At 54.8% G+C, this 26,371-nt stretch overlaps 1 protein-coding gene across 4 annotated transcripts in view; it reads left to right on the top strand.

Annotated features, from left to right (window-relative positions):
• Positions 1-25,553, top strand: part of Mgrn1 (mahogunin ring finger 1) — a 39,680-nt gene extending 14,127 nt beyond the window's left edge. The window contains exons 2-18 of one of the 4 annotated variants that reach the window (XM_048332227.1): positions 347-465; positions 835-923; positions 1,699-1,845; positions 4,725-4,842; positions 6,679-6,745; positions 6,921-6,970; positions 8,618-8,665; positions 9,932-10,000; positions 12,419-12,578; positions 14,091-14,200; positions 15,558-15,623; positions 16,981-17,207; positions 19,061-19,181; positions 19,473-19,515; positions 20,539-20,637; positions 22,496-22,540; positions 23,930-25,553. In XM_048332227.1, coding sequence (XP_048188184.1) covers positions 347-465; positions 835-923; positions 1,699-1,845; positions 4,725-4,842; positions 6,679-6,745; positions 6,921-6,970; positions 8,618-8,665; positions 9,932-10,000; positions 12,419-12,578; positions 14,091-14,200; positions 15,558-15,623; positions 16,981-17,207; positions 19,061-19,181; positions 19,473-19,515; positions 20,539-20,637; positions 22,496-22,536 — 1,574 coding nt within the window. In that variant the 3' untranslated portion in view covers positions 22,537-22,540; positions 23,930-25,553. The remainder of the gene's footprint in view (positions 1-346; positions 466-834; positions 924-1,698; positions 1,846-4,724; positions 4,843-6,678; positions 6,746-6,920; positions 6,971-8,617; positions 8,666-9,931; positions 10,001-12,418; positions 12,579-14,090; positions 14,201-15,557; positions 15,624-16,980; positions 17,208-19,060; positions 19,182-19,472; positions 19,516-20,538; positions 20,638-22,495; positions 22,541-23,929) is intronic. The other 3 variants (XM_048332228.1, XM_048332225.1, XM_048332226.1) reach the window with 3 other exon arrangements.
• Positions 25,554-26,371: the final 818 nt, after the last annotated feature.

Here is a 26,371-nt window from a genome sequence, read left to right as displayed (position 1 = left end):
AGACTTGAACACATCTTTGTTGGGAACACAGTTTAGCTCTCTTCTGGAAATGACCATTTTGAGAACAAGGTGGAATCTGTGAGCAGGGTGCAGGCAGGGTATGGAGGCCAGCAGTGGGCAGAAGGAGGGGGCAGGGTGTCTGGAATGGCCAAGGCTGGCATGATGGGAGCCCAAAGCCCAGAGGGACAGGAGTCTTAGGGTCTGGTCCCTACAGCTGCTCTCAGAATAGAGCCTTTCTCGAGGCTGGGCTTCTTGGCCATCAGATGTCCCTGCTGGTTTGTGTCAAGCCTCATAGTCAACAAGAGTGTCTCCTAGTCTACAACTGTACTTCCTTTTTTTAAAACAGGAAACTACTTTGCTTCACACTTTTTTATGGGAGGTGAGAAATTTGACACCCCCCACCCTGAAGGTTACCTCTTTGGAGAGAACATGGATTTGAACTTCCTGGGCAGCCGCCCTGTCCAGGTAGGTCTGGGCAGGGCTGGCTTGTGTGGCTGGGGTTGGGGAGGGAGGGTCTCTGCCTTGCTGCCCATGAGGTTAACCTTGCCTGCTTCCTCTGGCATCTCTGGGGATCATGGAGTTGCTGAGGGTCCTTCCTGGAATAGGGAGCTATGGCCAGATCACTCAGGGTGGTGTCCATCCTAGCCATGCACTGGCTGCGTGGCTGTGGTTCCCTTAGTGTAATTGAGAGTAACACGAGTCATCCACCCAGTGTCCAGCACAGCTCCTCACTCGGGGAACCCAGGAGCCCTGCTGAGATTAGGACCACTGCTCCCCAGATGTCTGCTTCTCCCCAGGACGCCATTTGGAAGGCTATGCATTTTTTCCTCCTAGTTTCCCTACGTTACCCCTGCCCCCCACGAGCCAGTGAAGACACTGAGGAGCCTGGTGAACATCCGCAAAGACTCTCTTCGGCTTGTGAGGTAACCCTCGTCCTGCCCTGCTGGGGTGCCAGAGGCCCTGTGTGGCACAGAGGCACCTGTGGAAGTTTGGGAAGGAGGGCAGTGTGGAGGGGGACCAGCCTCTCCTCCTGTGTAGGGTCAGAAGGTGATCCTTTTTTTTTTTTTTTTTGGCCAGTCCTGGGCCTTGGACTCAGGGCCTGAGCACTGTCCCTGGCTTCTTCCCGCTCAAGGCTAGCACTCTGCCACTTGAGCCACAGCGCCGCTTCTGGCCGTTTTCTGTATATGTGGTGCTGGGGAATCGAACCTAGGGCCTCGTGTATCCGAGGCAGGCACTCTTGCCACTAGGCTATATCCCCAGCCCAGAAGGTGATCCTTTAAACCAGCTTCTCATCTGGGTGTTAATCCTCTTGGACACTGGGCAGTGTCTGGAGACCACTAGGAGCTGGGTGCCACTGGACCTAATAATGTGCAGAGGCCCAGGAGCTGGTCAGCTCTCACAGAATGCAGGATGGCCCTCAGCCAGGAATGGTCCAGTCCAGGGGTTAGCAGCTGCTGCTGCTTTAGACAGGAGACTGAGGCAATGGGCTGTCCTAAACCAAGAAGATTTCCCTCTTTCCATGGGCTGACAAGGGGAACAGACCCCAACATACGTGGGGGAGCAGCTCCTCATGGGTGGGCCTTATTGTGCAAGTAGGGAACAGGACTCTGAGCGGAGCAGATGACTAGCCTGAGGTGTGTTGGCGGGCCAGCCCTAGCAGGCTGTGGTCTCTGATCTGTTTCTTCTTTCCTTGACTAGGTATAAAGACGATGCTGACAGTCCCACCGAGGATGGTGAGAAGCCCCGGGTGCTGTACAGCCTGGAGTTCACTTTCGACGCTGATGCGCGCGTGGCCATCACCATCTACTGCCAGGCAGTGGAGGAGTTCCTGAATGGCACAGCAGTGTGAGCCCCTGTCTGCATTGCTGTTTGCTCCTCCTGTGCTCTTAGCACCTCATGCTTCTTTTCTTTCTTCGTGGTGTGGGTGATAAAACACAGGGTTTGCTCCTACTAGACTCCACCTCTGAGCCACACCCCTAGCCCTGCCCTTTGCAGGTTTCATAGATTATTAACACATAGGTTATTAATTCCTCCTTCTGGAGGAGACCTGGGGCTGAAAGCCCCTTGCTTCCAGTTGTGGCTTAGTTTTTCTGCTGACCAGTCTCCCTCCAGCCCACTGGACAGAGATGCTCTTGTTGCCCTAGAAGTTACATTCAAGCTAAGATCCAAGACATGGGGAGCTCTATGCAGGGAACCTAGGACAGCGACCAAATGTATGGTTTGTTTTTTGTTTTGTTTTGTTTTGTTTTTTGGTCACAGTTCCAAATTTGAGCTTTTAGAGATTTTATTTAACATAAGAGCTCTGCTACCCCCAGATGTTTGCAGCTGCAGCTTCTATGTGAGATGACAAGGCTGCTCCAGCAGCAAGGCCAGCCCTAGCCTGAGTGGCCTTGGGGATGGCCTGAGGTGGCCCACATCTTTCCTATCTTGGATAAGACCTGTGGGAAGAAGGTAGGTTTGGGTCTAGACATGGTAGAGACCAAGGGCTGCCTGGCACAAGGCTGGGCACATTACTGTTGTGCCATGAGGATGGTTCAGGCTTTGCCCTCATATAGCTCCTCACACCATGGCACATACTGTGACTCAAGAAGTGGAGCTTCCTAGGAATCATACCACCAGACAAGGCCACTAAATTCCCTGACCTCCCCCCTTGGACTCAGAACCTGGCTTCGAGACTGCTGGCAGGCTCCCTCCTTGGGCAGCACAAGAGAGGAAGCTGGAGCCTTCTTATGCTTTGTCCCTCGAGGCTCCGCCTTGCCTCAGATACTGGGAAGCTTAGTGACAGAATGTAAAGCAGGACTCCATGCCAACCATAAGCAGGGAGGAGGAGGGTCTCGGTCACTGGAGTGGCCACCACAGGCCCTTTCCTCACACCCCATGAACTTCCCAGTGAACGGGGAAGCCAGTTAACACCTGTGTCCCCCCCGCACAGTGCCACATGGCAGCAGCTGGGGTGGGACTCCCGGCCTCCTTCAACTCCCCTGCTGCAATGGATGAGTCCTGAGTTCCGCAGAAGCCTGTGGGGCTGCCCATGCCCATGGTATGAGAGCTCAAGAACAGCCCTGTTGCCACCACATGGGCTAGAAGAGCAGAGGAAGACCATCCCATAGCTCCTGGGCTATGTCCCAGAACCTGCCACCCTGCTCCTTTCCTGAGACTTGGCATGAGGCCTCTTCCCTTCCTGATTTGCTGGCTCCCCTGGTGTCAGAAACAAGTCCTCAGGGACTGGGGATATAGCCTAGTGGCAAGAGTGCCTGCCTCGGATACACGAGGCCCTAGGTTCGATTCCCCAGCACCACATATACAGAAAACGGCCAGAAGCGGCGCTGTGGCTCAAGTGGCAGAGTGCTAGCCTTGAGCGGGAAGAAGCCAGGGACAGTGCTCAGGCCCTGAGTCCAAGGCCCAGGACTGGCCAAAAAAAAAAAAAAAAAGAAACAAGTCCTCAGGCAGAGAAGCAGGGAAATTCTGTGTACTGGAGGCTGAGCCTGGGACAAGGACTGGCCGGCCAGGATGCTTTGTCCTTCTAAATTTCCAGGCAGGCAGCCTTCTGCTCCTTCCCTGGACCCTCCCTACTTCCCAGATAGGAAACAGGCTCCGGAGGTGAATCCAGTGTATCACAGCTTATTGCAAGCATTCTCTGGGCAGCCCTCTGCCTGCCTCTTGTGGAGCTTCCCCCACCTGGCCACAGCACTGACCTTCCCCTCCCCCAGCTTCCCAGGCTCTTGTGAGTGTCTTTTGTCACAGGGAGGCAGTGTGGGGCTGGGCGCAGGAAGGGGGAGGCATGCATGGAGTTGTCATTGGAGTCCTGAGAGGGAAACAACTGTTCATCAAGACTACAAATGGTGTGTTTCAGACCAGTCTTTCTCTTAAGAAATCTGTCTGAGGTGTGCTCCTGCAAGGACAGAGGGTGGGCCTGGAAGGTAGTGGAGGCCCCCTGGGGTCCCCAAGGACTTGAGTGACTCAGTAAAGCCACAGTGGATCCTTAGTTGTTTAGGGAACTTGGCATCTCCTGAGAGAGGGTGGTGGGACAGGTTCAGAGAAGGAAAGATAGTGGAAGTTGGCAGCTTATGGAGGTGGATGAGGAGACTCCATCCCAAGTAGACACGAGAGTGTGGTGACTCCCAGGAGCCATTCCTGTGCACTGGGAGTCAGATGGGGTGTAGTGTAGAAAGAAGTCTTATATACTATGTAAGCAGAGCAAATACCTATTGGGCAGGTGTCCCTTGGCTGGGATGGTAGCAGAGGTCTCATGCCAGTGTGGGCTCTAGAAAACGGTCACCAAGGGGGCTGGGAATATGGCCTAGTGGTAAAGTGCTTACCTCGCATACATGAAGCCCTGGGTTCGATTCCTCAGCATCACATATATAGAAAAAGCTGGAAGTGGCGCAGTGGCTCAAATGGCAGAGTGCTAGCCTTGAGCAAAAAGAAGCCAGGGACAGTGCTCAGGCCATGAATTCAAGCCCCAGGACTTTGCAGAAAAAGCAAAACAAGCAAACTAAAATTGTCACCAGGTATCACTGGGCAGAGCTGTGTGGCAAGCAGCAAGGCAAAAAAAAGGCTTGGCCAGGAGAGTCCTGTCTTCCCCCAACTGGAGGGCTGGGATCCTGCTGCTCCACCCTTTAAAAATGCATGGCTGCAGCTCTGCTGGCTGGGAAAGAGGCAGGCAGATGCCCAGACTGGCAAGCCAGGACTATACAACCATCTTACCGCCCTGCTGCCCTCAGGTACAGCCCCAAGAGTCCTGCTCTGCAGTCGGAGACAGTGCACTACAAGAGAGGTGTTAGCCAGCAGTTCTCCCTGCCATCCTTCAAGATTGACTTCTCTGAGTGGAAAGATGATGAGGTAAGTCCCACACATTTCTTCTTGTCCTCTTCCTCCTAAGTTCTTGCCCTTAGACTGATGCAATTGGGGGGGGGGGGGCGGAAGTCTCACTGTTTGCAGGAGGACAATGGCCACAGTGGTGTTTAGAGTGCTCTGTAATCCCATGCTGCTAGTGCGAAAGTGGGGAGTGGCGCTGAGGGCTTAGTGCACAGTGCTCAGAGGCACTCTAGCACCTGGGACTGACACACCAGGTGCCATGTGCTTAATGATATTCCCAAAGCTCTGCCCCTCCTGTCTGGCTCCATTACCTAAGTTAGCCTGTCACCTAGGCAGTTCACCCCAACACTTGTGTCACTGGGGTACCTCTGGTACAGTGGCTGCTATGCACTAAGGCAGGTTCACAGCAGGGTGCTTACTTGATGGGTCATCCCAGAGCAAGGCAGGAAGCCTGAGCCTGAGTCTCCAGCTGGCCATCTCTGTTTCATGGGCACCATGTGGTTAGAGCTGGGATCTGACCATGACTGTCTCTTGGGAGCAGTGGTTGGCAAGTTACTGGTTCATCCTGCTGATGGCTGCTTCCCAAAGCTTCTCATGTAGATAGGGTGGTTAAGCATGGAGCTCGTGCCACTGAGCAGGAAGCCCTGCTCCAGTCCTGTGCCAGGCAGAGCCAGTATAGCAGTTGGAGGCTTCACCGTTGGCTGCAGTTGGACACTTTCCATGGCTGCTTCTCATGGTCCCCCTCCTTATCTGTCTCTTGACTCCTTTCTCCATCTGTTTCCAGAAGGAAATTCTCTGTCTTGACAAGTCTTAGAAACATTTTACCAGGTGCTGGTAGCTTACACCTGGAATCATAGCAACTCAGGAGGCTGAGATCTGAAAGGATCGTGGGTCAAAGCCAGCCTGGGCAAGAAACGTCATGAGACTCCTGTCACCAATGAACTATTAAAAAAGAAAAAAATAAAAAGGCCAAAAGTGCAGTTGGTAATGTGGCTTAGCAGTAGAGTGCTTGCCTAGTGTGCATGAAGCCCTGGTTTCAATTCCACAATACCACATGAACAGAAAAAGCTGGAAGTGGTGCTTTGGCTCAAATGGTAGAGTGCTAGCCTTGAGCAAAAGAAGCTCAAGGACAGTGCCCAAGGCCCTGAGTTCAAGCCCCAGGACTGGCCAAAAAAAAGCCAGAAGTGGAATTGTGATTCAAGTGGTAGAGTGCTAACTTTGAGCACAAAAGCTCAAGGATAGCACCCAGACACTGAGTTCACGCCCCAGGACTAGCACCAACCCCCGTCTCCTCCATTTCCCTCTTCTGCATGAGTTACATTCCTGACTGTAAAAAGCCCGTGGACCTCACTGTAGAAATAAGTGTGGTTGATGTAGTGATGACTTTTTTTGCAGAATGGGAAACAGGTTTCTGGAGAAGGGCTGAAAATGGGAGTCACTCCAGGCCACTGAGTGGGGACATAGTTAGTGGAGGAGACAGGGCTGTGTGCTCCAGGCATGTTGAGCCTTACCATGGGGAGGATTTGAGCCTGGGATCTGCTGGGATGCACTTCTGGCTGGTGCTTTGTGGTTTCCACGTATGGGTTTACAGGGCATGTCGAGCTAAGGCTTGAGGCAGAAGGCTGCTGTCTGGCCCACTACCTGAGGCTGAGGAGAACCAGGGACCTAACCTTTGCCTGGAGAATTTCTCTTTGAGGTGACGAAAAAGTTCTGGAAATGGTTATTGGTGATGATCATATGACACTGACTGTCCTAGATACCATTTTAACCCCAAGTCCTTTGAGGTCCACTGCCATCCTGTTTAGCCTTCTCCAGCTGTGGCATCCACATGTCCTAACTGTTCTCTCCTCTTCTCCTCAGCTGAACTTTGACCTGGACCGGGGCGTGTTTCCGGTGGTCATCCAGGCTGTGGTGGACGAGGGAGATGGTGAGCACCGGCGTTTCCGCTGTCCTCCTCCTGAGTGTGTGGGCCTATGTGGTTGCCATGCAGGGCAGCTTGGAGAGGACAGGGAGGTTGTACGCTGCTGCAGCTGGAGGGGTTGGGACAGGAGGCTGGCATGGTGAGCTTCCTCACAACCCTCCTTTCTCATCTCCCCCTTCAGTTGTGGAAGTGACGGGCCACGCTCATGTACTCTTGGCTGCCTTTGAAAAGGTAAGTGCCATCGTGGCCTGGGAGCCGGGGCAGGAGTGGCCATTGGAGACCAGAAGCCTGAGCATATAAGGACCAGCAATTGACGCAGGGTTGAATATCCAGCCAGGGCTGTGGAAGTCCCCACCATTTCTCAGTTCCTAGGAGAACTAGCCCTGTGGAACCCACTGGCACAGGCCAGTATGCCTGTCCAGAGTGCCATAGATTGGTTTTCCCTTGATGTTTGGAGCAGTTGTCCAGGTCATTGCTCCTTCTGGCCCTGTCTGGCCCTATCCTGCCCTATCCCGGGTGCGCTGTGGTGTGCTCCCATGATGCCTGCCACAGCGCCACACACTGCACTTCCCTCCTTGCTGTGCCACGCCCCTTTCTCCACCTGGCTGCAGCACCCAGACCCTGCAGGGCTGGGAAGACCTCAGTTCCTGCAGGGGTTTCTTGACCTGCTAGGGACACACGCTTCGTTGTCCCATTTGCTTGATGTCTTTAGACCAAACTCACCTCTCACTTGTAGTTGGGACTTTGGACCTGGGTGCAGTTCAGGAAGGGGTGGGTGCCAGCATCCCCAAAACATAGGTGATCCCTGCTCACTTGAGAAGTTTGCTGAAGGATAATGTTGCTCTTGACCCGTAATGCCCTGCTGCCCCTCCAGGCCCTTGAGAGCGATGGGTATTCTGCAGCTGAGAAGTATTTCAGCACCAGATTGGGACCCAGGTAGACCAGGAAACAAGGACCCCACAGGGAGTGGGCTCAGGCTGCTTGGTGTGGGTTCCCAACCCACGTGTGCCTGCCTGTTCCAGGTCCCTTATCCTGTGACTCCTACACATCCCAGCTTCTTTGACCTGGAGGTCTGCACAGCTGGGTCAGATGGAGCGTGCTCTGACTTGTGAATCCTGTGCTGAGGCTGGGGCGGGGTGCAGGTGGTGCTGGTGAGCGTGCCTTCTCTCTTCAGCACTGGGCTGCTGGCCACATTTACCACATGGCCTTCTTGGAGAGATGGCGACTGCACATCTGCAGGTTCTGGCCAGGCCCAATGGGCTGGCTCTGGCACACATTCTAATTTGTGCTTACAATTTAGAATCCAGTAAGAAACTGCTTAGTTTTGTTCTCCCACATCCTAGAAATTTCTATTAAGACCTCACCGGTCTTACCAGATAATCCAGAGTGCTGGTCTTGGTTGACTCAGAAAGTATGACTAATATTGTTCTAAAATATCAGACTTAATGCCTTTACTAATCTCACAGTTGACATACTGCATGCATTGCTCTGTCTTGCTCTGAACATTTCCAGCCCTCCACTGTCCCGTGTGCGTGGCCATGTGCCAAGCTCCCTTCTTAATGAGACTGGGCCGTTGGGGAGAGAGTGTGCCTGTGCTGATTTCTGCTGCCACTGGCTGCTGCTGCTGGCTACTGAGGGCTTTTGACCATCACAGAGTTTGGCCAGATGGTTCCACCTTGAGCCTGCTTGAGAACCCTTGGGAGAGTTGAGCTCTGTGGGACAGGAAGGGCCTGGCAGGCCAGTTTTGATTCAGGCTTCTTATCTCTACATCCTTCCTTTAGCTGTGGATGGGGGTGACTAGGACAGACCTCTAGCTGCAAAAGCAGGTGTGCTTAGAGCGGCCATCTGACCACATTAACCTGTGTCTTTCCCCTACAGCACATGGATGGAAGCTTCTCTGTGAAGCCTTTAAAGCAGAAGCAGATTGTAAGTGGCACACAGCATTCATTATGACTTCTTGCTTGAAAAGATGCACGCATGGCTGTGCACATGTCCCCAGGCTCCATGGGCTGCTCTCCCTGGGCCTGTTGTCTTGAATCTTTCCCTTTGGACTCCTTGCTCTGCTATGTCGTGAGTCTGTTTCTTGAAATGTATGGGTGACACATACTTTGAGTACTGCAGCCATTCTTGTAGGCTCTGAGTCTTGAGTTTGAACCATGGTGCCTGGAACACAGTTAAGTACTTGGTGAATATTTGTTGAACAAGTGATGGAGCAGGGAAGGACACAAGTGATAGCCTCAGCCTCTTCCCCCCCCCCCCCCCGCCCCAGATTAGAGCTGGGACAGCATTGGGCAGAGACTCAATCGAAGGAAAGCAGGGGAAATACCAGAACAAGTGAGATCTGTAACTGATGCAATTTCTCTCTGGGGTCCTTAGTTCTGGGGTCCTACACTGGGAAGCTATTCCTGGTGGCCTTCTGCTTCATTGCTACAAGAATTGAGTGAGTGGTGATGGGTGGCGGGGGGGGGGGTGCTCTAACTGGGGCTGCTTGAGACCTCCTGATGGTGAGACCAACTTTAACAACATTTAGGTTCATGTTCCAGGGTAGCAGTTGTCCTGTGGATAGCTGCCCAGTGCTGTAGCACAGGACTGGAGTTTGCTAGCTTTTTGAAAGAGAGCAGACCCTGGAGGACCCAGCCTCTGAAGGTGCTGGTGTACAGGAGACTCCAGTGTTGGTTGGGACATTTGTCTTGAGAGAGCAAGGGCCTGGCTCCCTGGATAGGTGCTGTGGTCCCTGGAACTAAAGCATCTAGAAGCTGAGGCCTCTTGGGCACAGGGTCAGCGTGAGGCCTTAAGGTCAGGAGTGAGTGGGAAGGCAGGACACCACTTACATTAAAAGGGATTTGGTGTTTTTGAGACCAGAGATGTTTTTAACTCTTCTGGAAGTTGATTCTGAAAAGTGGTAGCTTTTCAGGCTACTGTCTGCTGCAGCAGACATGGACTCTGGCCACTTGCTGGTGGTGGGAATGATAGATAAGCAGCTTGGTGCTAGGGCCCCTGGCAAGTGGGACGGCCGGGCCCCCAGCCCTGCTCCCTAAGCTGGGAAATAGCAGGTTTCCCTGTTCCTCTCCTGGCATTGGTCCATTCCCCCCCTACACACACCTGTCCCAGGACTGAGCCCTACGCTTTGGAGATGGTGCCAGGAGCTCTCCATGGGGGACATCAAGCCCAGCACCTCTCTCTACCTCCCAGGTGGACCGGGTCAGCTACCTGCTGCAGGAGATCTACGGCATCGAGAACAAGAACAATCAGGAAACCAAGGTGTGTGTTTGGGCACCTGGGCTCTGGTATTACACACTTGGGCTTCTGTCTTATGGGAGCCCACTTACCATGGGGCACCTGCCAGGCTCTCCCAGGCTTGACCCAGAGCCCCTGCAGGTTGATGGAAGGAAGCCTTTCCCAGGAAGAACTGGGCTCCCATGATTTTTCCTAATTCCTTTTTTTTTGGTGCCAGTCCTGAGGCCTGAACTCGGCCTGAGCACTGTCTCTGGCTTCTTTGTGCTCAAGGCTAGCACTCTACTTCTTGAGCCACAGCGCCACTTATGGCTTTTTCTGTTTATGTAGTGCTGTGGAATGGAACCCAGGGCTTCATGCATGCTAGGCAAGCATTCTACCACTAAGCCACATTTCTAGCCCCTTGATTCCTTTTTTAGAAGTAACAGTTTTAGTACATTTTGTCCTTTTTCCATCAGGTTCTCTGGCTGGTTATGTAAATCACTGTCTCTGTTCTTCTGGACAGTCAGGGATTCTGGGACTTTCTTTCCCTCCTTCCTGCTGTGCTGTGCTGTGCTGTGCTGCCCCCTGCTGGCTTTCACTTCTCTGCGGACTGGTAGTAGGACCTACTTGCTGACACCTGGAAGTTGTTTGTGGTGGCTGACACAGAAATGGTGCAGCACAACAGCAAGGGAAGAGCAGTCAAGCATGAAATTGGGACCTGATTGTCCTCTGCATTGTTTCTGATGGCACACTGTCACAAATAAATGTGCTACCTGTTTTCAGAACCTCTCAGAGGCTGGGCATGGTGGCTAACACAATTCCAGCTACTTGGGAAACAAATTGGGAAGATCTCAGCTGGAGGGCTCTGGGCCAAAAATGTGTGAGACCCTGTGTCAAGCATTAGCTTGATGTGGTGGTCTGTACCTATCATCCCAGCTACATGGGAAGTGTAAGTAGACGACCCTAACTCCAAGTTACCAAAGCTAAAAGGACTGGGAGTATGGCTTAAGTGGTAGATTGCCTGCTCAGCAAGCATGATGGCTGAGTTCAAACCCTAGTACTTGGGTGGAGGGGATGTGAATGTCATATACCAGCTGCAGCATTACCTGGTCCAGGATGGCTGGAGCCACCCAGGAGTTGGGGAGGCCCAGGCCTGGCCTCAGCCCAGTACACTTTGCTCATCTAAGTGTTTCACAGTGAGGTCACTGTCTTTGCAGGAAAGGGCAGATAAGATAATACTTTTTCTTTTCCCTGGTGTTATGGGCCATCTGTTTTCCATGGCTAGTGCTCAGATGCATCTGACAGCTCAGAAACACCAGGCATGACTTTGTGTCCCAGGAAAATTTTTCTCACTGAATTCACGTGCTAGTGGCTCACACCTGTAATCCTAGCTATTCAGGAGGCTTAGATCTAGGGATCACAGTTTAAAGTCAGCCCACACAGGAAAGTCCTTGAGATTCTGATCTTCAGTTAACAGCCAGAAAACTGAAAGTGGAGCTGTGGCTCAAAGTAGTAGAGTGCTAGCCTTGAGCAAGAGCTCAGAAACAGCCTCCAGGCCCTGAGGTCAAGCCTCACAACTGACGAAAACAAAAAACAAACTTAATCTAATAGGGTGGGTTCAGTTTTTTTATTTCCTGTTTAGGACCAAAACCAATCCACATGCTAGTTGGGTTTCTGAAAGCTGCCATTCTTTAGCAACTGTATTTCCAAGTCACAGTCTTTGTTTTTACCAAATTGATGCACATTGAGAAGACCTCAGTAGTGCAACTCTCCAGCATTTTCTGTGTCTGAGTGGGTGCCAGAGAGTGAGTTGAAATGGTTTGTGTGGTGAGCTGCACAGATGCTCCCTTCTGATGATGCCCCCTGTGATGACAACCCTCTGTGGTAACACCCCTGTGATGACCGCCTCCTCTGATGACACCCCTCTGTGATGAAGACCCTCTGATTATGCCCCCTTCTGTGATGATACCTCCTCTGATAATGCCTTCTCTGTGACACACACACCCCCTCTGTGATGATGATCTCCCTCTGATGACATTCTCTGTGATGACACATGTCTTCTCTTTGATGACGCATGTCCCCTCTGTGATGATGCCCCTTGTGATGACACATGTCCCCCCTCTGATGATGCTCCCTCTGTGACGACACCTCTCTGATAATGATGCCCTTCAGTAGTGATACCCCCTTTATGTTGGTGCTCCTCTGTAACAATGTTCCTCTGTTGTGATGCTCCCTCTGGTGATAACTCCTTTACAGTGATGCTCCCTTTATGATGATGTCCCCCACTCTAGCCACAGTAGTGCCTAAGGCATCCCTCTTCCACTCCTGCCCTCTAGGCCTACCCTTGCCCCTTGGGGAGCTGATGACACAGCTGGGCACAGGAGGGAGGATGTGCTCTGAGCACCCTGAGGTCCACCATCAGGCCTTGGAAAGCCCTTGATCTGCAGGCCCTTGTCCCCACAGCCCTCGGACGATGAGAACAGTGACAACAGCAACGAGTGTGTGGTGTGCCTGTCAGACCTGAGGGACACGCTGATCCTGCCCTGCCGCCACCTGTGCCTGTGCACCTCTTGTGCTGACACGCTGCGGTACCAGGCCAACAACTGCCCTATCTGCCGTCTGCGTGAGTGCCGCCAGGTCCCCAACCATAGCAGCCCTGGGCCGTGGATATTGTAGAGGCCGTCCCTGTTGGCTAGGAGATGAGTGTGCTGCCTGTCCTTCACTCAAGGCATGATGGTGGCCAGTAGCTAATCTTTGAGCGCTACGGAGCCATACTGCATGCAGTCCACCTCCAGGACAGGTGTGCAGGAATGCCACAGAGCTTGACCCAGGTGGATGTGTGCAGTAGCCTTTGAATTGGGCCAGAGTTGACCAGTGAATGAAATGTTTTAAAGGTTATAAAGGGAACATTTTGGGAAAATTAGAATTGAAAATGAGAGAACCAGGCACTTGTGACTTACATTTATATTAGCTACTCAGGAAGCTGTGATTTCAGGATCACGGTTCCAAGCCAGCATGGGTAGGAAAGTCTCTATGAGACTCATCTCCAGTTAACCACCAGAAAGCCAGAAGTTGGCTCAAAGTGATGAGTGCTAGCCTTGAGTGGAAGAGCTCAGGAACAGCACCCGAACCCTGAGTTCAAGCCCCACAATTGATTTAAAAAAAAAAAAAAAAAAGCGTCTGTGGTCAGGCCGCCTTTCACCATTGTGGGCTCTGAGAAAACTTATCTTCCCTCAACTTGCCCTGTGGGGTTGGTCCCACTGCTCAAGAGTAGCAGTTCATCTCTGTGTCATTTCTGGGAGAACCAGAGGGGTGGAAAGGCCGCCTATATGCAAGTGGGCATGGTAGGAGCTCATGACTGCAGGGCAGATGGGGTTGTGTAGACACGAGGACAATGCTGGAGGACCCAGAGCCCAGGAGAAAGCCCCAGCTGAGGCAGGGGAAAGCTGTAGGTGGGCTACATATTTGGCCCTGCCTGGCCTGTTTGAGATCAGGCAGCATGAAGGGCCAATGGTGATGGGTTCTTGGCCCGTGAGCCCCACCCACTGGGAAGAACAGTGTTAATGATTGACTATCCCATGCCCACTGTATGTTGAAGGGAGGCTGTGTTCCTTTAATGATGGTGGGCTGTCTGTCTTAGAATCCTGGTCTGTACCTTCATCTGTTCTATCTCAAACATTGCCCATGGCTTGTTGGACTACTACTGTGGGCATAACGAGTGCCACAGGACAGACACATCCTGGTCTGTCCTCCCTGCAGCCAGGCTCTGGCCTAGACTTCCCAGTGGGAGGCCTCACCCATGTCCTGCTCTGACATGGAGGTGGCCCATTCTCTGCCCTGCTGTTGAGCTGTAGCTACAGCACCATCTTATACAGTATGCAGTGCTGGAGCACCTTGGCTGCAGACTTTAGGATGCCCCAAGGAGCTCTGCTCCCTGGGGTCTCATCCCAGCAGCCATACAGTTGTTTCTTTTTGGTTTCCTGCCTTGGACCATTTGTTAAGGAGCCATTCACGTGATGGTGGTGGGATGGAAGGGGTTCCTTTTTCTTGGGTTCTAGGCATCCTGATGTGGTGCCAGGAGTGAGGGCTGCTGGAGACCCAGCCCTGGCTTATGTGTGTCCCTCCCTCTCCCCAGCATTCCGGGCCCTCCTGCAGATCCGGGCTGTGCGGAAGAAGCCAGGGGCCCTGTCCCCCATCTCCTTCAGCCCCGTTCTGGCCCAGAGTGTGGACCATGATGAGCACTCTGTAAGTGCCTTCCTCTGCTCTCCTTATCGGGCCACTGGGTGGGGGTGGCCTCTGGGGGAAGCTGTTGGGGGCCAAGATTGTTGTCCTACTGACAAGAGCCTCAGAGGCAGGCTTGGACCTTGCTGAGCTCCCACCAAAGGGTGGTACCCTTGTGTCACCTGTAGCCTACCATAAGGGTGGCAGTCACATTCTTCTGAAATGTGCCCTGCCTGCTGGCTGGCCACAACCTGAGCCCAAAAGCCCCCTCTGTGGGGGACTGCACAGAACTACTGAGAGAGACTAAGTTTAGAGAGAGCTGGCCACAGAGAGATACTCGGGCTGGGATTTGGGGGGACTGGGAGGAAGGAGAGCAGGACTGGATTCTTCCACTGTGGAGGCTGGTGAGGCAGGGCCTGATTGGACTCTGCTGGCCATGTGGATCCTCAGAGGCGCTTGCTGGGCTCTCTCTGCATTCAAGCTGCTGGGGCTAGTGGCTCATGAAGGCCCTGCCTGCCCTCGAGGAGAGAAGTAGTGAGCCTTCAGGCTCTCCCTTTGTATCTGGAGGTTCCTCCCACCTCCTGTGTTCACTCAGCCGCCCAGCAGGTGTGATGTGCCTGCCCATGGATTGTGTCTCTTGAATGCCCAATATTTAGATTTTCTTTCAAAGTCTGAGGTGGTTCTGCAGTTGGTACAGAGGTGGAGCTGTCCTCAGGAGGGTTTTCCATCTGAAGCCCGCACCAGGTCCCAGTGGGCTGACCTCACTGACTGGACCCGTCAGCACTCAGCTCAGGACCCCACCCCAGCACCCGTGTGTTGGTTTTGATTTAGGAGCACCAATGTTTCCCAGGGGCACTCTTTGCAGTTCCAAGAGGAATAAGACTTAGGTGGCATCTGCCCCTCGAAAAAGGAGTCTAAGTTCAGAGGGACTGGCTGGCAGCAAAGGCAGTGGCTGTGTTGCTGCTTGGTTTTGCCCCTCCCAGGTTCTGGCCTGGTGGCTGAGGATTGGACCAGTCCTCGGGCCAGCATGGTCCCAGGAACTGCCTTCCCCCTAGGGAGGGAACCACGTTGATGAGCTTGGCTTAGGCTCCCAGCCAGGGTCACCCCACCTGGCCGAGGCCTGCTATTTGGGGGTGGCCAGAGCTAAAGGTTGGTTGGGTGTTGTGGGTAAGGACTGTTCCCACCCCTTGCTGCTCTGAAGGGACCCCTGCTGGGCTCTGCGAGCCAGCCCACAGCCTGGCAAGATCTTGCATTTTCTGTGGGCCTGAGACTGGCTGCACCAAGTGTGCAACATGGAGGGCAGCAAACCAGAGACCCCGCCCTGCCAGCTGAGCCCCACGTAGGGTGGTGGTTATAAAACACATGATTTTTATCTTGACAGTGTCCTTTTAAAAAATCAAAGTCGCACCCCGCCTCACTGGCCAGCAAGAAACCTAAAAGGGAAACAGTAAGTGTGCTTAGTCCACGGCTCTGGTTCTGCCCGCACCCCTATTAAGCCACTGGCAAGTGGGAAGCCGTTTTCACCCCAGGCTGAAATCTTCGATTAACTCACTCTGTCACATCCGCTCTCCCCAGCCCTGGCGGCATTCCCTGCCAAGAAGGGAATTTTGTGGAACAAGCAAAGCTCAAGGTCTGTTGGCAAAAAGCCAGTTTCCTGGTTCTGCTGTAGGCAGCCAGCCGGCCTCAGGCAGCACCCCTCCTCGCCAGCTTTGCTCTGTCCTGGCTCCCAAGTGCCCCCTTCCCCCCGTTTCCCTTTTTTATTTTTTATTTTTCTTGCTGGCAGTGGAATGGATATTGAAGGTGGAACTAATTTTGTTATTTTTTGCAGACTGCATTCCCCATGCATGCTTGCTGGGCTTGCATCCCTTGCTCCCTGCCCCTTGGAGTTTGGCTCTTTGGGCTGAGGACTGGTTTTCTGGCATGGGAGAGAGAATGCAGGTGCCAGCCAGGCCAGGCCTCTCTTCAGCCTCTGCTGACCTGGGCAGGCCCAGTTGAAGCCCTCTGGACCTTGATGTGGTCTGGAGAGGTGGGAGTTGCTTGAGAAGCAACCCAGAGTTTTTTCCTTTCTGGAGGGGGTGAAGGGCTCAGAGCAGTTCTTTAAGTTCAGTGCAGGGGAAAACGGGGTACAGGAAGCAGCAGGGACCTGGTGCCTACCTGTGGCCCCTAAAATGCTTTTCCATCCTCTTTCCTCAGTTAGGCTGGAGCCTCAAGTCAGAGGCTCTCTGAGCACCTAGCCTTTACCTTGTGTCATGAGGGGTGAGCTGGGGTAGCCTTGTGGCTGTTCCCTGGAGCCTGGAACTTTCTGAAATCTCCTTTGGCCTGTCCATTCTGTGCACTCCCAGCCAGGGGCAGCAATGGCTCTCACTCTCATGTCTCACCTCCCAGGTCAGGGCTCCTGATGGTAGCGCGGGCGATGGCTCTCGCCCCCGGCATGGCTTGCTTCCCTGCTCTCCCTGCTGTAACTAACCCACGCACCTTCTCTACCCTTGCAAGGCACAAACAGAAAGCCAGGGGAGCTGGCTGAGGACAGACATGGTTCTTACATATGCCTTCTTACCTGGCATCCCGGGCACTTGGGTGGCAAGGTGTCTCCAGCTGGGTGTCAAGGGAGCCCTGGGTAGGAGGGCCTCAGGGCTCGAGGGAGCTCGTGGCAAGGCAGGGGGATGTTCAAGTCCAAGTATAGGAGATTTGCAAAGGGGGGTGGCTGAGTGGAATGTCCCTGAGACATAGGCCCAGTTTCTGGGCTTTGTGGCTGCCGGCCAGCTCCCCTGATGGCCCCTCTTCACCTGCCCTTGTACCTGCAGAGTGCCGACAGTGTCCCGCCCGGCTACGAGCCCATCTCCCTGCTTGAAGCACTTAATGGCCTGAGGGCGGTCTCTCCAGCCATCCCTTCGGCTCCCCTTTATGAGGAAATCACATACTCTGGTGTCTCAGACGGTCTGTCCCAGGCCAGCTGCCCCCTGGCTGGGCTTGACCGAATCCTGGAAAGCAGCCACCAGAAGGGCAAGCCGAGGAGCAAGTCTCCAGACAGGTGAGGTGGTGCCTGGCCTCCCTCTAGGAGTAGAGGGGTAGAGGGGGAGTGCGCCTGTGTGTGAACCTGTGAGGGCGATCTGGCTTGACAGCTTCCTAGCATGTCTTGTTTGGTGTTCATCAGGACTCACCAGGCCCACTAGTGGGGCAGTCTTGGGCACAGTTACCCACAGCAGGTATACAGTAGAGTAGCTGGGTGGAGGCGGAAGACTTGCTGCCCTCCGCCCCTGGGTAGGACGTGAAGCATGTTCACATCACTTGCTGTGCCCATGGCAATGTCTTTTCTAGGCTTTAGCTGGGCCTGCAGGTGCAGACCCAGAGGCTTCCCCAACTACAGTCCTCAGGCTGCTCGGGCAGCTGGGGCTCCGCTGGAGGCTAGGAGGAGTGGCAGGCAGCTCTGTCACACTGCCTCCCTCCCGTGCATTAATCTTTCTAATAGGAAAGTGTAGGGAAGTTTTAGTCCTGGATACTCTGCTAAGATCCAGAGAATTTTAGTTTGAAGGTAGTCAGGGACAGAAAGTCCAAGATATAGCACCTCCAAAATATGCCAGCCAAGCAGACAAAGCATTGAGCTCAAGCCCCAGTATGGGAAAAAAATTTAAAAATGGCTGGGTGCCAGTTGTTCATGCCTGTAACACTAGCCCCTCAGGAGGCTGAGATCTCAGGATTGCAGTCTGAAGCCAACCTGGGGAAGAAAGTGAGACTCTTATCGCCAATTAACCACTAGAAAACCAGAAGTGGTGCTGTGGTTCAAGCAGTAGAGTGCCACCCTTGAGCCTTGAGCAAAAAAGCTCGGGCACAGCGCCCAGGACCTAAGTTCAAGCCCCATGACCAAAAAAAAGTCTAGTGAAGCCTGGATGTGTTCAAACCTTAATCCCAGCTTCTTAGGAGGCCATGATCAATATTTCAATTTTACCAGCTCAGGTAAAAAGTAGTGAGAACCCCATCCCTTCAGCAAGGCTTGGGAGCAGATTCCTGGGGGCTCTACTACAAAGGAGGCCAGAGGTAGGAGGAGCAGAGTCTGAGGTCTGCCCTGGTCAAAGAATGCCGGAGCCAGCACCAGAGCTCACGCTTGTAATCCTTATCTACTCGGAAGGCTGAGGGCTAAGGATCATGGTTCAAAGCCAGCCTAGGCAGAAAAGTCTGTTGAGATCTTTTGATCTCCAAGAAACCACCCAAAATCCAAGAGTGGAGCTGTGGCTCAAGTGGTAGAGTATTAGCCTTGGGCAAAAAAAACTTCACTGACACGGGGTGGGGGGACCCATAACAAAAACCAGACCGTACCTGAAAAATAGCCAAAGCAAAACAAAGCCTGGGAAGGTAGCTTGAGTAGTAGGGCACCTTCTTAGCAAGTGGAAGACCTTTAGTTCAAATCCCTGTACTACCAAAAAGCCACACAGCAATCCCACCTGCTGCTTTCTACCCAGGGCTCCACTATCAGCAATTTTTCTTTCTTTTGGAGCCTGTGTTCCCTAGGCTGGCTTTGAACTGGAGTTCCTCCTACCTCGGCCTCCCCAGTGCTGGCATTATAGGTGTGTACTACCAAGCCTGGCTGTCTTCTCCTAGAAATAAGAGGATGCTGGATCTGCCCCGGTATCCCTCTCTGGACCTTTGTCAGGCATATGTGGGTCTGCAGGGGCCACAGGGCCAGAGAGGTGTCTTGTTCTTTGAGCATAAGGTGTTCTAGTCTTTGCTGACACAAACCTCTCCCCAGGGAATGTCTTTCCCATGATGGGTTAGCAGAGATCACCCTGATTAGAATCAGGTTCAGGATCTTCCCAGTGTGTCTTGGGTGGATCACTGCACCTTATCCAGCCATCCTCCAACCACCTGTGGACTCTCATCTGTCCCCAGCACCCTGAGGTCCCCATCATCTCCCACCCGTGAGGAGGAGGAGAAGCTCTCGGAGACCTCAGATGCTCCTGTCCCTTCGGGTGTCTTGGAGCCAGCGCTGCGGGAGAGCAGCTCCCCTGAGGTGAGGCCTTGGCGGTGTTATCACGGCATCAATCCTCAGTCTGAGTCCCTACCCCTAACCTACCTGGGCCCTGCCCTGGGAGGTCGTGGCCATCCTGTGACCCACCTCTGTCTTCAGCATCACCCTACAGACTACAGAGGCCCACCTGGCCCTCAGTGACTTGATTTTAGTCTGTGATGCCAGCAGCTGCCCTCAGCTATGCCTGCTCCCAGACCAGCAGTCTGGTGCCAACCACAGCTGCTGGTGCCAGCCCCACCACCCGGTTCAGGCCTTTCCTCTTTCCCCCCCTAGAGCTTCAGAACAGAAGAAGTTGAGGAGGCATCGTTAAAGCAAGGTGAGCCCTTCCTTGGCCTGGGCCAACTTCCTAGCTCTCCGGGGGACAGTCCGCACCCTGTGAGGCTTCCCACTTTCTTGCCTCATCGGCCCAGGCTTCTTTGGAGCCCCATGCACAGGGCCTCTTTGGCTAAGCCCCCCGCCCTGTGTGTCCAGGGAGGGATGCATGGGTGCATGGGGCGAGCACCCTCTTGTTCAGGGGTTTGCTGACTTTCCTGGCCATTGCATTCCTAGTTGGAGGAGAGGACACTGGCACTGGCCCTCAGCTCCATGTATTCTGAGTGCCAGATGTCTGGCTGCTGTCCACCTGTGGCGCTGAGCCTCCCCCTGCTGTGTTGTTCTTGGACATGATGAAATCAAGGCAGAGGGAGGCCTTAGGCCACTTGACTTGGAAGTGACAGGGCTGAGAGGTGGCCCTGGGTGGTAGCTAGGCCACTTGGTTCCATCTTCCCAGTGATTTCTAGCCATCCACATATGAGGCCTTTGGGCTGCTGGGCCGTGCCCTCCGTTCTCAAACTCCTAGGCCAGTGCTCTTGTGGGGGTGAGTGGGGGTGTTCCCCAGCAGCAGAGCTGTCACTCCAGCCCCTCTGGGTGCTACTGCCCTGCATGTGTGGTCTGGGAAGAGGTTGGACCAGAAGTTGGACCTTGCTGGGGTGTTCAGGAAGTTGCTCAGCCTTGGGACCTTGGTTTTCCCTTTCAGACTCCCAAGATCCAAGGAAGTGGGGGCCCATCCCTCTCCTGAGGGTGCTGTCAGCCATGCTGGGGAGACAGGTCCAGCCTGTGTGCCACTCGCATGCCTTGGCCCCTTCTGAGGCCCTGCCTGCCCTTGTGTGCAGATCCCTGTGTTGGAAAGAGAGAAAGAGGGGCCAGAAAGAAAGGGAAATGTCCAGCTTTGAGGTCCCTGGAGAGCTGGTGGGCTCAGGAGGAAGTTGACCAGGGCCAGGCCAGGGCCTTTGAACCAGAGGCCTGTGCTGGGACCTTCCCTTGACTGTTGGTTCTGATGTTGCTTCTCCTCCTGCCTCAGGGAGCCGCGTGCCCTCCATCGAGGACGTCCTGCAGGATGGCAGTCCCCAGAACCATGGCTGTGGCCCAGCTGGCCCTCCTGCTGACATCTACCTACCAGGTAACAGTGCTCTGTCTTCAGAGCACGGGGGTTGCTTTGAGCCCTTGGGTGGGGGGGGGGGAGGGAGAGTTCAGGAGCCCAGTTCTTCTGCCTGGCTCTAGGTCCTGCTCCTTCCATTCCGCAAAGCAGAACTCAGCCAAGCCCAGGTCTGTGTCCTGTCCTGCAGGCCTGGTTGCTGGAGCAGCACCTGTGTCCCAGGCCCCTTCCTACCTGGAGCTGAGCTGACTTGGCTTGGGAAGGCAGGATGAACTGCTTGTAGACAAACACAGCCATCTCCCCTCTGCCTCCTGCTGGCGGCTACGTGCTCAGTCCAATCCGTCCTGGCTGGGGTCACTGTCTTCACCCATCCCTGGTCTGTGGCAAGGGGGCCGACAGCAGGGACCCTCTGTCCCTGGAGCTGTAATTGGTGGGGAAGGAGAGGCCAAGGGCCATGCTGCAGGAGGCAGGGAGGGTCCTGCTGGGCAATCGGAGCAGCCACCTCAGCCTCAACTGCCCCAGGCTGGCCTAGGCCCTCTGCCCAGATGAAGCAGCATTTCCCCTGCCAGGGAGGACAGAGGTGCTGGCACCTGCTAGGTGGGGCAGGGACGCAGCGTCTTGCTTCTCTTCTCTTTTTCTGAAGGCTCAAGCTAGGATCTCAACTCGACTCCTCTTCTGGGATAAGATTTTCAGCTTCAAATCCCAGGCCCCCAAGTCAGGGATGAAGTGAAGGCTCTGAGATCCTGGTGCCAGCCCCAGTATCTGGGCTTCTGGGGTCAGGACAAACAGCATGTCCCCTTCAGGACATTCAGTAGAGAGAGCCCTTTGCTCTCTCTGGCCTCATGGGCTACCCTGCTTCGGCCCCCCGCAGAGGCCTGGGCCTGGCCATCAGGCAGGTGCAGTGCGGTTTGCGGGGATTTCCCAATGACCACAGTGACTGACAGCCGGCACACCCTGGAGGGGCAGTGTTCTAGTCAGTTCTTTGAAGGACTTTAAGTATATAAGCGAGGTGAGGGTGGGGATGGGTTGGAGCTCCAGCTTCAGGTGCGAGTTCCGATCCTGCAGGCAGCCCGGGTCTCCCTGGTCAGCTGACATCTAGGAAGCCACCCCTCCCCTCTGGTGGCTGCACACAGAGTACCTGTGCCTTCCAGTCTTCAGGTCCATCGGGAGGGCAGCAGGCAGTGGGCTGCGCAGGGCGGGGTCGGGTAGGGGCAGCCGAGGGCCTGTGCCTTGGCAGCAGCGGGTGCCAGAACAGCTGGAAGGACACCGCATGGTGCGGGGCCAACCCAGCCCCACCAGCCTTGTTCTTTAAATTGCTCTTGTGCACAAAGGAGGCCGGCAGCCCAGACCTGTCCTTCCCCTTGGCTCAGACATGTCATGTACACCTGCATGGTTGCGCCATCCAGTCTACTAGTGTTTGTCACTTGACAAGCCCTGAGCACCTTTCCATGAGTGTAAGAACGCACACTTGGCATCCTGTCCTCTGACACCCATGGTCCTCTAGATGGACGCAGCCTTTCTCCACCTCCTGGGTTCCCTAGAGCTGGAGAAAGGGAGGCCAGGGACCAGCAAAGTACTGAATGCTTAAGTACTGCCACCTTGGCTCTGTGGCCTGGCTTCTGAGGGCAGAGGGGACTGTGCCCACTGTGCCTCCCACATGTCCTGTGGCCGGGGAGCAGGCGGATCTGCAGCCCTGTGCTGTCCCTCTCTGCTAAAGCTTGGCTGGTCTGGCTCCGCTCTTCTGGGGTGTAGCTGGTAGACGTGTGGGGTTGTTTGTAACCCACCCGCCCTTGGTCCCAGCGTCGGTGCCTTAGCTGTGGAACCCTGGTCCATGGTGCGCACCTGCTAACCGACCTCGTCTGTCTCTCCCTCCTCTGCGCAGCTCTGGGGTCCGAGTCCTGCTCTGTTGGTATAGAGGAGTGAGCGGGTATGTGACCTTTCCTACATGCTTGGGGTGGCTCTGCCGGGTGTCCCTGGAGAGAGGAGACCCTCGCTTCCCCTGAGGGCTTCCATCTGCTTTTAAGTTTATGTGCCTCTGTGTCTTCCTGGGGTCCCGGATCCAGAGCCACCACCAGCCACTGCCCTTTTGGCCCCAATAGGTGCCCTCATGGGGCCCTGGCTCCTGCATCTGAAGTTTCCCCATGAGGATGGGTGCCTCGGGAGGCTCTTGCAGAGCATGGGGTCCCCACAGTGGTGACCCAGCCCAGGGGTGCCAGACTGCCATCCACAGTGGGAGCCATGGGGCACAGAGTGGTGTTGGGGCTGCTCCAGCCTCGCCAAGCCTGTGTGTATCCCCTCAGCTGATCCCCAACAATCCTGCCTTGGACAGGCCCCACCCTGCCCGGGTGGCTCAGTGATGGTCAGGTCCGCCTGAGCTGTGCCAGCTCCTCTGTGTGGAGGACGTCCATCCTCACGGCCTCAGACTGGCGAGCAGCCTTGCTTCCTGTCCAGAGGGCAGACCCTGCCCTCCTCACTTTGTCAGTCCAGCCTCTGGCCATGGCATATCCTTGGGGGCTGCTGGGCTTAGCCTGCCATTGCTGTGGCCTGTCTTTCCTGTCCCTGGAACCTTCTGGGACAGTAGCATGTGAACAGTCTGCTGTGAACTGTGAGAGGTTAGAGGTACCCTCCTCAGGTGGCCCAGATGGGTCTTACAGAGGCCATTCCCAGGGCCCCCCAAGACCTAGGCAGATGCTGAGATCTCTTCCTGAGGGTTCCCAGCAGGCCTTGAGTGCTGGCAGTCTGGCCTGCAGAGCCTGTCTGGGCACTGGGCTAGTGTCTAGGCCTCTAAGCTATGGCCTCTGACAGCCAACCTGAGTCAGGTCGGTTGCTGCGTCTCTTGTTGTGGAGGCTGCTTGTGTGTTCCCACACTTGCTCCGGTGCTCCTTGAGCTCTGCTTCTAAACTGTCCTTCCTGAAGCAGTCCCCAGACACTGGCATGAGGGGGCCGCGGTCCCTGTAGGCAGCAGGTGGCAGGGTGCTGTGGTTAGCTGTGAGCAGCAGAAAGCCCACCTCAGGCCTGACAGTGTGGAGCTGTCTCAAGTAGAGAACTGGGGTGTGGTATGTGCCCCACAGGAGCACATGGGGAGATGAGGGGTGGAGAGGGAGCAGCAGTCGTACCTCCTTCCCTCCTTTTGCTGGCTCACTTTGGGGCTCACAAGGACAGCTCAGCTCCTGCCCAGTCAGCTCGGTCCAGCTCTGCGCCTCCACCAGGGATAGGGTGGCATCCTGGGCTTCTGGGCTTCCTAGGCTCTGGAGGGAGCCAGTGGGGTGTGGTCCGTGGCTGGGTCTGACTTCACCTCCCATGTTCCTACCCACAGGATGGTCCACCTCCATGGAGACACCCCACGGCCTCGGCACCACCGGCCCTCCCTGGCCTCCACGCGGTGGCTCCAGTCCAGAGCCTGGGCCCACTGAGCTCACCCCACTGTGAGCCCAGCCCAGCTGACAGCATGGAGCCCTCAGCCCCCCGGACCTTGCTGAGGGGCTTCCCTGAACCCCAGCACGATCCTGGCCTCTCCTGTCTGTGCACCTCATGTGACTACCAGACTGCGAGGGGCCACCGTGACCCTGGATCAAAGAGCACAGTGGACTGCCCCCTCTGCACCCCCTTTTTCTATGGTCGATCTATTTGTAATGGTACAAATGAAGGACAGCAGCTTTCTACCCGGGCTCTCGGGGCCTCCCACAGAGGCCAGGTTGATGCTCCAAGAGCTCAGCAAACCAGCAGAAGAGACGGTACTGAAGGGTTAAGTGCTGTCTGTAGACATTCGGGAAGCCTTTGGGAAGCCTGGCTTGTAGTCAATGAAGGAACCGTGTCTGTCCGAGCTGTGTGTGCGTCCTCACAGCTGCCTGGCTGTCGCCAGTTTCATCCTTTGGTGGCCTTGCTGGCATTGGGAGGCCCCACCTGCCCTGCCCTGCCCTGCCGCCCCCTCCCCTGACCCTTGGGCACCTAGCACCTGCCCTGGTTGCCCTGCTTGCCTGGGCAGCACCATGCAGCCTGAAGAGGGGGCAGTGCCACACCACACTGGTAGTGGGTGGTATTGAGAGCCTGGGCCCCATGCGCTGCATAAATAAGGTCCTGACCTTATCTCAGCTGTCCCCCATGGTCAAGGCATTTCTGCTTACTTGGTGGCACTCCTGGGGAGGGACCTCCCCCCCCCTCCCATTGCCAACTAATGCCCCCTTGCCTTTCTCACTGATGGATTCCACCCGAGGAGGAGGGTTCTGGTATGATGCTTGCACCTGTGCGTATTGCCATTGCCAGTACTGGGGCTTGTATTCATGGCCTGGTGCTCTTGCTCATGCTTGTTAACAGCTGGTGCTTTGCCACTTGAGCCATGCTTCCAGCCTGGCTCTTTGCTGGTGAATTGGGAAATGGAGTCTCAAGGATATTTCTGCCTGGGCTGGCTTTGAACTTTGACCTTCCAGGTAGCTAGGATTACAGGCATCAGTCATAGGTGCCCAGCAGTGATGCATGCTTTAAGGTGACTTTTCAGTAGAAAGGCAAAGGTAGCATCTGGCACTAGTGCCCATGCAGAACTTAGAACTTCCCCAGCCCATCCTGGAGCCAGTGCTGGGAGTGGCGTGGCCTGCAGAGGGAGCGGAGCTTGCCTTGATGCTTAGGGCATCTGGAGCCTGGCTTTGTCCCGTGAGATGCTTGAAAGGAGATGCAGCTAGTGGCCTACTTGATCTCTGAACAGAACAGTGTCTACACGCCCAGCTGCCTGCTACACACATGCGCGTTTACACACGTGTATACACGCGTACACACGAGCATGTGCGTGCATGCTCATTCCCTGCTTGGTACTGGTGCCAGTACTTTGAAGGATGGGATGCAGACTAGCCTATCTCGGACTTACACGTGCTATCATTTGTTGTACTCTGGCTAGTTTTTGGTTCGTTTTTACTGTATATTTATAGTAATAAAACCATGCAGCAGTATCCTGTCTGGCCTTCTGTGGTGCAGCGTCAGAACACTGGGTGCCTGGTGGAGGTTCCTGAGCTCTTGGCCTGCTCCAAGCCCAGGTGAGGATGTACGAGGTGTCCCACTGGTGTTTTGTGTCCTCATTGCTTACTGATTCTGGCCAGGAGCTGTTCAGTCTCCTCAATAGGTGGTAAAGGTCCCAAGTCTCCAGGGGTGCATGTTGTTCAACCCTCATCTCCACCTAGTCCGTGCCATGTTTACTAAGCACCTACTAAGTGTCAAAGGAGGGCAGAATCCACATGGTCTGGGTCCCTGGCCACTTGCATTTCAGTTGATGAGATGCTGGACCAACAGATTCTTAGGCTTTTACAGTTTGGTTCCACTTAGGAAAGGCAGTGGGGTGATGGGTGAAGTTACACCCGTGTCTCTGAGATGAAACAGCCGTGCTGCACGGGCAGTTCACCTTGCAGTTCAGCTTCCAGGCAGCTGTGCGAGCACCTGGGTTCAGCAGCAGGAGCGAGCCTTGTGTGCCCTCTGGAAAATGAGGAGGGAAGTTGGGCAGAATAGCCTTGGGCCTCGTTAAGTGCTTGGTGTTTATACAAGGGGTCCTCAAGAGGTTTGAGGTCAGATTTCTAAGCGTGGGAGCAATATACCGGCATCACATGGAGGATACTGGTTATCTCAGAATGGGCTGCAGCCTATCCTGGAACTGCTGCTTGGCACTTGTGCCCCTGCCCAGGAAGCAGCCTGCTAGCAGGGTTGTGAGCACCCACAGCTCCATGGTAAATACAGTTGGAGCTGCCTCAGTAGGTTGCTCTCTGAATCCCTTGAGGCA

This window comes from Perognathus longimembris, chromosome 23, assembly GCF_023159225.1.
Source record: "Perognathus longimembris pacificus isolate PPM17 chromosome 23, ASM2315922v1, whole genome shotgun sequence".
Lineage (NCBI taxonomy): Eukaryota > Metazoa > Chordata > Mammalia > Rodentia > Heteromyidae > Perognathus > Perognathus longimembris.
This window is presented reverse-complemented; position numbering and strand designations above follow the sequence as displayed.